General features: G+C 38.6%; 1 protein-coding gene across 7 annotated transcripts in view; it reads right to left on the bottom strand.

Annotated features, from left to right (window-relative positions):
- The window catches only part of DNM3 (dynamin 3), a 515,120-nt gene that overhangs the window by 382,964 nt on the left and 116,442 nt on the right, over positions 1-15,714 (bottom strand). For all 7 annotated transcript variants that reach the window (XM_012765123.2, XM_012765124.2, XM_076000385.1 and 4 more), the window contains exons 3-4: positions 5,816-5,965; positions 4,469-4,672 (exon numbers count right to left, since the gene is read on the bottom strand). In XM_012765123.2, coding sequence (XP_012620577.2) covers positions 4,469-4,672; positions 5,816-5,965 — 354 coding nt within the window. The remainder of the gene's footprint in view (positions 1-4,468; positions 4,673-5,815; positions 5,966-15,714) is intronic.

Genomic DNA, 15,714 nt, shown 5'->3' with positions numbered 1-15,714 from the left:
TATAAAAGCTATGATAGCCTATAAAAGCTATCATATATACAAATAAAAGATTCTCCATTGGTTCTTATTCTGCTAGATTTTAAGTTGTGAGGATGTGAGGCAGGGGCAACTACAGTCATCTTGCCACCTGTGAGGAGTGTTCATCTGAGAAAAGGACCAATTTCAAGAAAGTAGGATCGAGGTAAGACAAAAGAGGAATCGGGAACTGGGTAATATCATTTGTGTTCCTCCATCAAGCTTCATCTGAACTGTAATATTGTGAAAGATACATTTGGTCTTCAACCCTATTTCCTAGGATACAAATCTTAAAATCTTTGGAATCTTCAAAGTGATAAGTATTTTTTCATATGCTATTGAGTTGACTTATGGCTCTCAGCTCCTTGGTAGCTTCAACATGGGGGCTGGTCACTAGAAAGAACAAAGCATGACCTCCAGGAAGAGGAGAGGGGCTGAAGTTTAAGTTGATCACTAATGGCCAGTGCTTTAGGCAATCATGCCTATATAATGAAGCTTCCATAAAAACCCATAAAGGACTGGGTTCAGAGAACTTCCAGACAGTTGACCACATGGAGGGTCCTAGACGGTGGCACACCCAGGGAGGACATGGAAGTTCTATGCCCCTTCTCATACATCACCCTACACATCTCTCTATCCATATCCTTTGTAAACTGGTAAATGTGTTTCCCTGAGTTCTGTAAGCCATTCAAGCAAATTAACAGAACCAAAAAAAAGGGGTTTGGGGGACTCTATATACAGCCACTTGGTCAGAAGCACAAGGAAAACAACCTGAAACTTGCGATTGGCATTGGAAATGGAGGGCAGTCCTGTGGGACTGAGCCCTCAACCAGTATGATCTGATGCTATTCCAGTGTAGCACTGAATGGAATTGGATGACATCCAGCACCTGGTGTCTGCTGTAGAAAAGAATTGATTGCTTGCTTGCTGGTGGGGAGAAATGATCACACATCTGGTGTCAGAAGCATGCCATGAGAGTATATAGTGGGAGAAACTGAGTTAGTTTTTTCCACAAGGACTTTTCAGGAATGTGACTATGCTGCACTCACTAGAATTCACTGATGGGAGAACTATTAATATCTCCATCACAATCAGACAGCCACAGCTCAGTGTCCTGTGGGACAACAAGGCTATGGAGACTGGAATGGTCTAGCATCATTTTTTATTACTAGATTCCAATCCCAGTCCATGCTCTGGCTATTCCAAGCCACCGACACTGGAGAAGGAGCCCTGGTGTTGGTCCTCACCTAGCCATCTGGAAATTCTAACTGCTTTGTTCCAAACCCCAATCGCAGGGATGTTGGAGGAAGCCAAGAAGAAGCAAACCAATCACTATTGCAGAATTCTGGAAAGGCTCGAGAAGAGCCACATCCACAGTGTAGGAGCTGAAAATAGGAGAACTGGCTGAAGGTTTGTATAGGACACTGTTAGATTCCAAATCCTTTTCCTCATTTTACACAATCACACAACTACCCTTCTTCAACCTCAGCAGAATACTAAAGATTTACTTTCAGAAGAAGTTGAGCCAAAGGGACTTCAGACTCAAGAAGACCTTCAGGAATGCTATTATGAAAGTAGAGTCCTAAGTGGACACGTAGGAATTACATTTATCAGGTATTGGGCAGGTGGGAGGGGGTCAGAGGGGACGGGTATACACAAACACAATGAGTGAGATGTGCACCATCTGGTGGATGGGTCACGCTTGAAGCTCTGACTTGGGGCGTGGGTGGGCAATATACATAACCTTAAAACTTGTGCCCCCATAATATGCTGAAATAAAAAAAAAAAAGTCGGCATACTGAATAGAACCATCCTCCTCTTGTCCCATTCCCTGCCCCACCAACTCTTAGCTCCAAGAACACTAGACATCAGGCTTACAGCAGACCAGCTCTAGAGAAAACACTCACAGAATCTAACAGCTGAGGAAGTCTCCTAACAAAATGGCCAAGTCTCAGCCCAATTACCCTATGGAAAAGTCCACTGGTCAATGAACCCCTTTCATGTCCATACATCAGCTTTTTAATGCTCCACTTATAGAAACACGCAACAGAAGATCATCAAACATTTGAAAAGATCTCTCACATCAAAGACAGCAACAAAAACAACCAGAAAACAATGGACTCAGAGACAATGTAGATTACAAAAGGAAAACCTCAAAAAGCTGTCATTAAAATCCTTAGAGAAGATATTGCACTAGTGAAACCAAAAGCAGGATGCTAATTTTTAAAATAAAAATAACTTTCACAAAATAAGAAAATGATTTCGGAACTATCAAAATTATTTAGAAGAGCAGAAGTAAAGTCTTACAAAAAGTAGAACAAAAAGATGAACAAATGAATGATAAAAAGATAAAAAAAAGATTAATTCATAAGTTCTAACATGCTAACAATAAAAATTACAAATAAAGAGAATAAAGAAAATGGGGGAAATTAATTACCAAAAAAAGCACAATTCCTAGAAATGAAGAGCATGCATCTCCAGATTGAAAGGACATAACACTGAATGCCCTTCCATAATTACTTTAAACAAACACACAGTAAGGCTCATCACTGAGATCTCTGAAGATAAATTGTCATTACTCAGTTCAGAGAAATCAAAAATTAAAACATCAACATATAGGCTAGGCATGGTGGCTCCCACCTGTAATCCTAGCACACTCTGGGAGGCTGAGGTAGGAGGATCACTTGAGCTCAGGAGTTGGAGACCAGCCTGAGCAAGAGCAAGACCCTGTCTCTACTAAAAATAGAAAAGTAACGGACTATAGAAATGATCCCTGAGAGAATGGCCTTTATCAAAAAATCTCCAAACAATAAATGCTGGTGTGGTTGCGGAGAGAGAGGAACACTCCTACACTGCTGGTGGGACTGCAAACTAGTTCAACCTCTGTGGAAAGCAATATGGAGATACCTTAAAGCGATACAACTGAATCTACCATTTGATCCAGCAATCCCATTGCTGGGCATCTACCCAAATGATCCAGTGACACTCTACAAAAAAGACACCTGCACTCGAATGTTTATAGCAGCACAATTCATAATAGCAAGGCTGTGGAAACAGCCCAAGTGCCCATCAATCCAAGAATGGATTAATAAAATGTGGTATATGTATACCATGGAGTACTATTCAGCTCTAAGAAACAATGGTGATATAGCACATCTTATATTTTCCTGGTTAGAGCTGGAACCCATACTACTAAGTGAAGTATCCCAAGAATGGAAAAACAAGCACCAGATATATTCTCCAGAAAACTGGTATTAACTGACTAGCACCTAAGTGGACACATAGGTACTACAGTAATAGGGTATTGGGCAGGTGGGAGGGGGGAGGGGGGTGGGTATATACATACATAATGAGTGAGATGTGCACCATCTGGGGGATGGTCATGATGGAGACTCAGACTTTTGGGGGGAGGGGGGAAATGGGCATTTATTGAAACCTTAAAATCTGTACCCCCATAATATGCCAAAATAAAATAAATAAATAAATAAATAAAAAAAAAAAAAATAGAAAAGTTAGCCAGGCATTGTGGTGCACGCCTGTAGTCCTAGCTACTTAGGAGGTTGAGACAGAAAGATCCCTTGAGCCCAGGAATTTGAGCTACAGTGATGCCACTGCACTCCACCCAGGGTGACAGAGTAAGACTCTGTCTCAAAAAAAAAAAAAAAAAAAAAAAATCTCATACAAAAGGGACTTTTCTCAATAATGAAGTGCCAATAACAGATAAATTCCTGCTTTTACAATATATATTTACCTCAAATAATTATAAGCTAAATTATATCTTACATACATTAAAAGAGCTTCCTATTTTAAAGAAACAAACAAAAAACACAAAAAAATTCTTCATTGGGAGTATATTCAGGTAACTCTTATAATAATTAGAAGACTGAATTCTGCTATACCAGAAGTTTATTTATTGACTTTTTAAAAGTCTAGGACAGTCGTAGTGGCTCATGCCTATAATTCTAGCACTCTGGAAGTTGAGGTAGGAGGATCACTTGAGGCAAGGAGTTAGAGAACAGCCTGGGCAACATAGCAAGATTCCATCTCTACCAAAAATTTAAAAATTAGTGGACATGTTGGCATGCACCTATAATCCCAGCTACTCAGGAGATTGAGGCAGGAGCATTGCTAGAGTCCAGGAGTTCAAGGCTACAGTGAGCTATGATCACACCACTGCTCTCCAGCCTGAGTGACAGAGACTTGTCTCAATCAGTCAATAAAACAAAATAAAATAAAATAGTCCATGAAACTTAGAGATATCTATTTTCTTAGATCTCATTTACTCTTACATTTATTTATATAGGTTTTAACTATATTCTCTACTTATTTTTCCTTCAGCATCTAAAATACAAAAGATTTAACAACATTAATGAGAATTTGTGTTACCTCTAAATATACTAACACTCTTGACATTTTAAACTAATTCCCTCTTATCTTAAGGGTCACTGCTTACCTTGAGGATCAACTTCTTTAGCTAGCTTCAGTGCATCTGAGTTTGCAAGATCAGTGTTGGCTGGGGTAACAGCCAAAATCAAACAATTCTCCCTCGTGATGAACTGCATAATCATTTCTCTGATCTGATACTCAATATCTGGTGGCTGATCTCCCACGGGCACTTTAGTTATTCCAGGTAGGTCGATAAGGGTTAGATTTAACACTGTGTGGAAAAGATAAGAGTCTTACATATACCTTCAATGCTAAACAATAACAATAAAGAATCAGCTGTTACTTAGCTCAGCTTTATTCACTGCATATCTGAACGACTCCAACCCAAGTGTGTTAGAATAAAAAGCACAGAATGCAAAATGATTTTGCTTGTTTTTTCTATTTTTATGATATGATTGTGCTATGCCAAATGATCACTTCAACATAATTTGAAAGGCACTTATTTGCATGCCTAACAGTTTTCTCCAAGAGCTGTCATATCTGTAACTAGGGAGTTATAATTAAAACACTGAACATTAAATGCATATGCTGCCTGTCAGCCTTGTACATCACCTTCAAATGGTATAACAATTCTCAGGGTAAAATCTGCCCTTCCCTTAAAAAGTATCATATTCTATTTGTAGGTTAGCCACTTCGCCTCGTACAAAGCTGTTAGCCATTTGTGGTGCCCTAAGTTTACTGAGCAGGCTACACAAGCAGAGTCAGTGACTCCGACTCCAGTCTAACCTCTCTGTATACAATGTATTGGCATCGAGTCCCCTTGGGAAGGCATAATTGAGCTTATACCATTCATATTCTGTTCCAAAAGCAACAGAGCTAGGTAGAGGAAGAGAAAAGAAAATCTGTCCCACTCAAAATTTAGTCAGAATAGAGGCTATTTCCCATCATATATCATGAATTGGATTATCTAATTTGTAAGTTTCTGCTGCTAGTCCATGGGGGAAAAAATCATGGTTGATTCCTCAGGAAAATAAATAAATAGGAAAATATAGCGCTGCAAGGAAATGAAACAGCGGAAGACTAAACCGTAGTACATGTACCACTAAGATTTCTGCAAAGACTACAGATATTAAAAATGCAAGTTTTCATATATACCCCTCTCAAATTCTAAAAGTTTATAATAAAAATAAAGGAAATTTTTTAAATGACTAACTCGATTCTGATTTTTTTAAAGTCATCTCCTGACTCTCCATAAATATTCAAAGAGCTCTTTTAAACCAGACCATTCATTAATGGCAGTGTCAAACACTATCCAAGAAACCAGCACTACTTGTATCTTCTATACAGATAATGTATGTTAATTAATGTAGTAAAAATTTTTGAGAAGAATTTGAAATTTTATTATTTTACTTACCGTGTGGGGAATAGACTCGTAAATTAATGGGTATAGAAGAGATGCCTTTATTCATTCCGGTCACTCGATCGGTTTCCGCTTCAATCTCGTGGCGAACTTCATCGAAATCTGTGAATTTCTTTCCTTTGCAATGTAGAAATTCAGCATATTCTACAAAAGACAAAATAATGCAACCTAAATGCATGTGATTTTTGCCATAATTATAAGAAAACATGTTTTTTTTTAATTATAAGCCAAAGTATCCAATAGTTGTCTCTTCAACCATCATAATGACAGAGCACAATAGAATAAGAATCACAGTTAATACTGGGAAATAGTAAACATAGTACAAATGCTGTGAATGCTAAATTTGCTAATTTTCAGATAAGCAATTAAGTACTATAAGCACTTCTTAAAACACCTAGCCTATTAAATAATTTAAAGAGAATTTTGGCTGTCCAAATGATAAAATAAATAACAGCACCGCATTGTCAAAGACATTCTAGGGAACCTATGAATCCTGTTAGTATTTCCCTTTTCAATATCACCAGCTCATCAAGACAGAATGCTAACATATATAAATATATCCTCAGAAGGCAAGGTGAATTAGAAACAAAATTTATTTAATTCTTTAAAAAGAAATAACATGTAGAATATTTTAGCTTAAAAGCATACTATTCAAAAGACTACATCAACTTGGGGAAAGACATTTTCTCAAGAAAAAAAAAAGATAACAGAGTATTACATCAAATATACTTACCGTAATCCAAAAAAAAAAAAAAATCAGTACCTAGGCAGAAGGAAAAACCACAAAAATAACAGGAAACGAGTATTTTAAAAAATTTAAGTAACATATTAATAACTGTAGTACTGTCAATTTCTATACCTACATCCAGAAATGACAAGTATATGAAAAAACAACACAATTTAAAAAGGGAAGCTGTACAGTATTATTATATTTAAAACGAGTATAACTTTAACAAGAGAACAAGTCTTAACAAATATTTCAGTTTGTCTAATAACTAGCGGAAGAATTGCTCTGCCAAATTTAGACAAAGGCTAAGCATCTTGGACCCAGATGCCAGCTGAGGCAATTAATAGTAGCCTTTCTACCATCCCCCACCATAAACATTTAATTTTCACCTTTGAATATTAAATGGCAAGGCCAATAGGGAGACAGTTATAAGATATGGTCGCCTGTCTTCAGGCAGCTTAGCATTAACTCGAAGAGCTAATGATTATATCGTGGAGAAAAAAGATAACACAAGCAGCAAGAAATAAGTGCTGATCTGCACTAAAATGATGTGAAAAGTAGAGACTGGATAAATGGCTTCAACCTGCAGTGCCCAAAAAGAGAAGTAGGATACAAACTGAACCCCGAAGATTGAAGAGGATTTCAATATGTACAGGGATGCTGTTTGTATTAGAATATAAAGCCAGAAGATAGAGCCTTCATTTTATTACCCACTCAGTGCCTAGGCCAGTACCATGAATGTAAGAGTTTAAAGATGAGTAAAGGGCAAAAGAGTAAGAAAAACAATGAGGAACGAAAGGAGTCAGATTCCAGAAAATAAGCAAAAATTAATAAATAAAAATGAGTCAGGAAGAATTTAGACGAAATTGAATTATATTTTTTCAGCTCAATATATTTTGTGGGAAATGCACACTTGAGGATTTACAGCTATCACAATTGTTACTGTCACAGAGTTTATAAGCTTCTGGATCAGGGACATTTTCAATTGTCATTAATCAATAAAGTTAACACAAATGTGAACTTCTCTTGTTGCCACTAGATGGCGCCTACTTGCTTTCTCTGCAGAAAACCAATGCCCTTCCAGAAGGTTGTAAAGTCAATGCAATTTTCAAATGTGTTTTAAATTAGTTCCTGGACTCCTAAAAAGGCTTTTATCTTGAAATTGAGAGATTATAATCATGCAGGACCATCTCAAAGGATAGGGTTTTTAAGGATAGGGTTTCGCCGGCAGATTCAGGGATGCCGGTAGTCATTTATTTATCTGACTAATATTTATTAAGCTCCTACTACTTGCCAAGCACTGTTTTAGAAACTGGGATACAGTAAAGGGGAAAAAATAAGCCTCTAGCCTCACAAAGCTTAAATTCTAAGGAGGCAAAGTAAAACAGTAAACAGTGTGCATGTGCCAGATGCTAAGTGCTATGAGAAAATAAAACAGCAGGGAGATACTAAATGCTCTGGGGGAGGAAAGTTGCAGTCATTCCACAGAGAAGCTTTCTCTGATATGATAAAGTGGCATCAAGCAAAGACTCAAGAAAGGGAGGGACCACGCCATGCTGGATGCGTTCGGGCAGGGTGTCTGAGCAGACGTGCACCCCGCCTCAGGAGAGGACAGTCCACACGGCTGGAGCACTGGGCATGCAGGGCACAGAGGGAGGAAGACAGGCCAGAGCTGTGGACAGACCTGGATTTGGAGGGCCTGTGGGCCATCTTAAGGACCTTAATCTTTATACTCTGAGTGAGATGATAGATCATTTGAAGGGATTTGCGTAGAGGGGAAATACGATGTGACCTAGCTTTGAAACAACTATGGCTGCTGTGTTGGGGACAGGCAACGGGGAGAGAGAGAGGAAATGCAGATCAGAACAATTCGGGTTAGAGATGGTGGCCCTTGGACTAAGGTGGAAACACTGGGGTGGTGGGGAAGTGATTAAAAAAAAAAAAAGTATCTACTGATGGATTAGAGCTGGGTGGGAGAAAGACAGGCATCAAAGGTAACTTCAAGGAGTATGACCTCAGCAAGCAGAAGGATTTTGAAATAGGAAAGACTGAAGGGAAGAGGCAGGGATGGGATGGGATGGGGGTTGGGCTTCAGGAGTTTGATTTGGGACCAGCTTGTGTCACCCATCACAACACCGGAGTGGAGGAACAACCACTGCTAAGGTTGAGGATCGCGCGGCTGGAGGAGACATTCACAGTCATCCGGTAGGTGTCTGTTTACTCTGAAAATTTTCCAGAAGATGGCAGTCAAGTGCTTGAAGAAAAGGGCAGCTTTTTCTAATTAGCACAAAAATGCCTTTGAGGCTCAGATACATGAGAAGGAAGCAGGTCAATCAAGCCAGAGATGCATATTTGGGATTCATTAAAGCGAGGTGAGTGATGAGATCACTAAGTGAGAACGCTAGATAGGGAAGAGGTCAGAGCACTGGGCCCTGGGTTTGCCAAAGTTCAAGGGTCAGGAGATGAAGACTGAAAAGGCAGGAAAAAAAAACAAGAGATCCTCCACTCCATCAAACCCTGCTAACATGTTAAGGAAGATGAGGACTAAGAATGGATCATAGAATTTAGCAACTTGAGAGTCCTTCGGGAGGCTGACAAGAGCTGTTACAGTAGAGTGGGATGGGTGAAATCCTGTTTGGAAGAGGTTTAAAGGAGAAGAGAGGAAGTAGAGACTGATTACAGATCATTCCTTTAAGGAGTTTTGTTGTAAAGGTGAGGGAAGAGGCGAGCAGGCAGCTGGAGAGGGATGTGAAGTCGAGGGAGAGTTTCGTGAAGATGACAAGTGAATGGCCTGCTCACAGGCTAACGCCAACAACCCAGTATTGAGGGAAAGGTGATGCAGAAGCAAGAAGGGACGATGCTGAAGCCATGTCTTAGGGAAGAGGGGGTGGGAGGCCAGAAAAGAGGAAAGAAGCATGCCAGTCAGCACATCCATAGCAACAGGAAGGAGGCAGAACAATGAGTGCAGAGGAGACGAATTAGGTAGAACTGATGGTGGTGGGAGTGTGTGAGATTCATCCAGTGACAAGGGGGGTTTGTCATATTTATCTGAAGTCATTTTATATCATATATATATACATATATATATATTAAGATATATATACCCAGTGATTAAACTGTATAAATACTATTACTTCTATCACAAAATACATCTCTCTCTCTCACACACACACACACACACAGCCATAGAGTGATTCTAAATGATGACCTAAAAGCTAAGAGTAACCATAGCAGTGATGTCAACTTGGGTCTAATCTATGTCCATCACTGGGGGTCAGACCTGCCCAGCATATCAGGAAAACTGATGCGGCAGGAGCCACAATATGCTTTTTTCAGTGGAACCCAGAGGCTCCTGGGAAAGAATTCATCCTACAAAATGGAAAATTCAGGCAAAACCAGCTAACCTGAGTTGTCGGGAAGGGGCTGCCTGTAACCCATCTTCTACCTAGCCCCAGAGACTCGTGGTCTGTGTGCCCTTGTCTCTAACTAGAATGACCATTGTCAGATCACACATCCCATTTTCTTGTTATAAAAACATGGTAACCATAACTATTCTACAATTCACAGCTACAAGATTATACTTATCAGTAAGGTGAGCTCCACTAGCAACAAGGTAAGCCAGTCCTGCTATGGGTGCCTGCACCCCAGCAAGCAGACCACAAATAGGTGGACAGCAGAGGTGGTACAAATGTTTTTGCACAGTTGACCACAATTGCCATTAAGCATGATCATTGATCAGCTAATATCCTTATACAATTCCTAAATAAAACTTTGTTAGCAGCACAGGGTTGAAAAAAATTCACAGCTTGACACCCCCCCCCCTGCTATTCAAAAACACAACAAGATGGAAATCTTGGAAAAAACTATCAAAACCTAATTCATCACTTACTATACTTACCTCTGAAAAGAATGTGCACATGAGTTTGTGGATAAACAAAATTCTAACATTTAAGCCAAATTCTATAGAACAAGCTGTCCTACCTGATCAACAGCTAGACTTTTTAAGAGCTGGTAAATGTGTGTCTTCCAAGATTTTTATGCCATGGGAAACTATTACAATATATCTGTAGGTTTATACAATTTCATCTTATGGTTTTGAGATATATTCTTTCTGACAGAAAGGTACAATTTCCAGGGGCATGAGCTCTCTTGACATGTTCTCAGTATTCCTTTCATTGTAAGTGCTTGGTAATGGGCACATGAAATGCTTTCTTTCTCAAACAATTCCAGGCTTCCGCCCAGCATCAATCTGAATAGACAGTGTATTAAATTTCCCAGCCACAAGCTCACATAAAGGATGCAGGCTATGTGTGTATAACCATTGAAACCCTCATAATGCATCTACAAAATTCTATTTTGCAGCAGTATAGCCTGTCTTACTGAAATTCATGTTTTGGTTTCTAATAAAACTCCTATGGTTTTAGTTTCACAAAATAAAACTAGTCTTAAATATTTTTCCTGCTTTCTCACTGTTAAAAATATCCTACATTTGAATCAAAGGTTAAAATACATTTTTATATCAAAGAATAATTAGGGGGGAAAGGGAGAATATTAAAAAAATCACAGCCATAACTTTATTTTATTTTTATTTCCCTGTAAAACATTTTAGCACTGTCATTTCTACTGGTCATGAAAAACAAATTATGCTAGGTTAAACAACTGACAAATTGTTTGGAGAAGGATGAGATGGTTTATGCCTGGGCAACATTCCAATCATCTGTGAAAAGCACAGCATGACCATAAGAATTTAAATATTTCCAATATGCCCCTTACATGGGGAAAAATATGCGCATGTTTCAATTAATCAAGGTTTAGTAGAAAGAAATAATTATGGAGCACAAGCATATCACCTTGTCTATCTTTATTCTAAGAACTGTGGTCCTAAATATTTTAGCTGGAGTCTTATTTCTAAAATCTGTTAATAGTGATGTTTTGTGAGCACAGGGCTCCAGTGAAAATAGAGAACATGGGTCACGTAAACAAGGGACAGTTTTCAATGCAACTAGCTGAATTCACTGGTTGTAAAGAACATTTATGGATGACTGCATTTAAAAACATATTTCCTCCAAGGCAGAAGCTACATTTGACTTTTCTGTGTTTCCCTAATGCATATCATATTGAGAGTAAAGAACGTGTGTAGATTTCTTCCTTCTTAAAAGCAGTCTACTCTGTATATATAGTAGGTAGAGTAATGCCAGTTTTAAAAAACAATGCTTCCAATAAATACTCTACGTTCTCACTCCTACATGGAAGCTAAAACAGCTTATTTCATAGAAGTAGAGGGTAGAATAGTGGTTACCAGTGCCTGGGAAGGGGAAGGGAGGAGGGCATAGGAAGAAGTTGGTTAACAGATACAAAATTACAGTTAGACAGGAGGAGTAAATTCTAGTGTTATATAACACTGGGGTGACTATAATTAACAATAATTTATTATACATTTTCAAATAGCTAGAGGAGAGGATTTTAAATATTCCCAACACTGAGAAATGATAAACGTTTGAGGTGATGGATATGCTAATTACACTGCTTTGCTCATTACACATAGTATACATGTACTGAAATATCATACTGTACCCCATGAATATGTATAATTATTATGTATTATGTATTATTAAAAATAATAACCAGAAAATGCCTCCATCAAGCCTTAAAGTCATTCCAAATTGAAAGCAAATCTAGAATTGTGGTTTAAATGAATTATAAATTCATTTATAAATATGAATTATATAGGACCCAGATACAAAGCAGAACTCAATTGTGTTGCTAAGGTAAACAAGTGTAGCAATCAGGATAAAAAGAGGAAATCTAAGGAAGCAAACAATTAACGTCAGGGAGTGCAGCAGTGGGTGAAAGGCAGAGGTCTCAGTAGGAGGGTTAAGAACAAAGGGTGGGGCAGGAGTCAGGAGGGCCAAGATTTCACAGCAGATAAAAGGCTGGTGCCAAGCAGGTATCAGAGACCAGACACGGAGACTGGGGTTTAGGATCAAGGCTCTGGTACTCTCTGGTCAGAGAAGGACATCAAAACAGAACTCCAGTCTCAAATGAGCCAAATGGTACCAGGCAGAAAACCAAGACATGGATTCAGGCATGGAATGGAAGGTAGCACTGTTTTCACAAGATACAAAGTCAAAGCCAGTGAATAGTACTCAGGGTCGAGAGAGATTAATATCAATGCCACCTTGATATTTGCTACTCAACTATGGCCTTTATAGTTTTCTTTCCTAAGGGCTGGCTGGCCCTAAAGCCTGGATGCTGGATGAGTTTAAAACAACCTGCGAGGGTTAAGTGGCCCTAGATGAGTAGTGCTAGTGTCTGAGAGCAAGGCCAGCATTCTACAGAGCTCCCCAGAGATGAGGGACTTATATGGAATATTCGCATCCCAAATAACAATCAGAGAATCTGGCAGCTATAATACCTATGTAGCTCAATTTAGTTCTACATTTTTTCCCAAAGAAACCTGAAGAATATAACAAAAATCAACTCTACTTCATATTCATAGTTACCATGCAAAACACAATCAAGAGATAAACTATATTCCAAATACTGATAACAAGTAAGAAGCACACCAAGCACTTGGCCCAAATTTGCAAAATGGATAATTATTCTAAGTCATAGCACCATCTGACATGACTGTCCTCTTCCTTGAAACATTCTCTTCCACCAACTCCCATTATTCCAGCTTTTCTCATTTTTCTCCTTCTTGGCTGATTCCTCTTTCTCTGTGACGTTTGCTCACTGTTCCTTCCCTTCTCTTCTACACTTCTAAATATCTAAGTGCACCTAGACTTCCTTCTAGACCTTCTTCCCTTTTTTATCATCTCTATCCTCTTTCTGAGTGATCTCATCTAATTCTCATGGCCTTAAAAAATTTTTACATATTTCCTCCAAAGTCATGAATCAAGCTCTCATCTTTCCCTGGGATTCCAGATTTGTCCATATCTAATTCTAACGCTTAACTGACATTTTCATATAAATGTCTAATAGATATCTCAAAATTAGCCTGCTCAAAATTAAACTCTTAATTCACTACTGCTCTTCCTCCCAGCCTTCCCCATCTAAACTATTGATACTACCATTGAATTAGGTTCTTACACCAAAACCAAAGCCATCTTCGCATCCCTTCCTCTTTCACTCAGCTCTCTTTCAAATCCCTTCTCACTGCCTCCACTGTGGCCATGCCACTCCTAAGCCTGCACCTCCTTTCTGGACTACAGTAAGAGCAGCCTAATTCTTCTTCCTGATTCCAACTCCTGCTCACTGAATCCATTCTTCACCCTGCAGCCGGAAAGATCTTTTGAAAACATATATCAGATCATGTGTCTCCTCTGTTTAAAACCTTTTGTTGGCTTTCCAGTGCATTTAGAAATATCCATATTCCTCACCCTGGCCTACAAGGTCTGAGACACTCTGCCAGTCGTCTGTCTCTCTGATGCCGTCCCTATCCTGCCCACCCTCCCTGCAGTGGCCTCCTTCCTGCTACTCAAGCACAGTAAGTCCCTTCCTACTTCAGGGCCTCTCTATAAGCTGCTCCTCTTCTAAAATGTTCTTCCCTCAGATCTCTGCTTTGGTGGTTCCTTCCCGTCATTTACTATCATCCAAATACCATATCTTTAGAGAGGCTTCCCTGACCAGGCAAATGAGCAGCTTAGTCACATTCTATTATTATACATTGTCCAATTTATTTTCTTCAGTACACAGTCACTACCTGAAGTTTTTCTCGTTTATTTTTTATTGCCTGTCTTCATCCACTAAAATATAAACTCTGTGAGAACAGGAATATTATCCATCTTGCCCCTGTATGGTATCCCCAGTGCCTAAAACAGTGAATTGTATCTATTAGGCACTGTATACATATTTGTTGAATTGATGAATAAATGAATGAGGAAATGAGTGAATGAATCAATCAATAGGCAAGCATTGGAAGAGGCTTGAGGTTTGTGGATGGGTAGAAGAAAATGATTATAAACATGTCTTTTGACATATTAAGCTTGAGATATCTTTGAAATATCTAAGTAGAGTTTCAAGTAATCAGTTAGAAATATGATCTGGAGTTTAGCCCAGGAGCTATAAATGTGAGAGTTATGATGTGAACGTTGCCACTGAAGCCATGGTGTGCAAGAGACTGTCAAAGGGAGAATATGAAATCACACCACAAAGAAGCCTGGGGTAGGTGCGACCTTAAACTAGCAGAAGAGACAGAAAGAGTGGCCAATGAGGTAGGAGAAAAAGCAGGAGTATTCGACCTCATGAAAAGAAAAAATAATAGAGTAAATTTCAATAAGGAGAGAGTACATATTACAGTGTCAAAAGCTGTTGGAAGGGTAAGATAAGTACAAATTACTACTGGAATTGATAGAAATTAGGCATGTATTATAAGTTTCATATACCCTTAAATAGTGTTCTATACATAACTTAAACATTTCTTGTTATTTCAATGATTTTTCTATGTATTACTTTATTTAAAAATTGTTTTATGTGCTATTTTTTGTTTTTTTGTGTGTGTATGTGTATGTGTCTTTTCCGTTGATATCAGGTTTATAGATGTCACTTTTTTCTGTTGGCAGTTCATCTGTTTTTATGCCATGTTCCCATTCTAACTTGTAATTTTATATTTCACTCCAGACTGAGAAGTCCAGCAACCCAGTTTACATAGTCTGAGTCTAAAACAAGACTGGAAAAGCCCAGAATAAAGCCAGGACCTTATAATGCATGAAATTTAGATCAAAAACTTTGCAAGATCAATTTTGGCTATTCAAGGTTCTTTTTGCTTCCTTTTGATAATCAACTAAATTTAGAAACTGAAAATACCAAAAAGAGGTTTCTAAATGAGGAGGTATTACAATGTTATTTAAGAACAATTGAATGTGCAAATTCAGAAATAGCAAATTATTCCATGTCATTCATTGTTTTATTTATTTATTTTTTTTTTTTTTTGAGACAGAGTCTCACTTTGTTGCCCAGGCTGGAGTGAGTGCCGTGGCGTCAGCCTAGCTCACAGCAACCTCAAACTCCTGGGCTCAAGCAATCCTGCTGCCTCAGCCTCCCAAGTAGCTGGGACTACAGGCATGCACCACCATGCCCGGCTAATTTTTTCTATATATATATTAGTTGGCCAATTAATTTCTTTCTATTTATAGTAGAGACGGGGTCTCGCTCTTGCTTAGGC

This window comes from Microcebus murinus, chromosome 2 (assembly GCF_040939455.1).
Source record: "Microcebus murinus isolate Inina chromosome 2, M.murinus_Inina_mat1.0, whole genome shotgun sequence".
In the NCBI taxonomy this organism is placed as follows: domain Eukaryota; kingdom Metazoa; phylum Chordata; class Mammalia; order Primates; family Cheirogaleidae; genus Microcebus; species Microcebus murinus.
The sequence above is the reverse complement of the archived record's forward strand: the minus strand, read 5'-3'. Positions and strand labels throughout refer to the sequence as shown.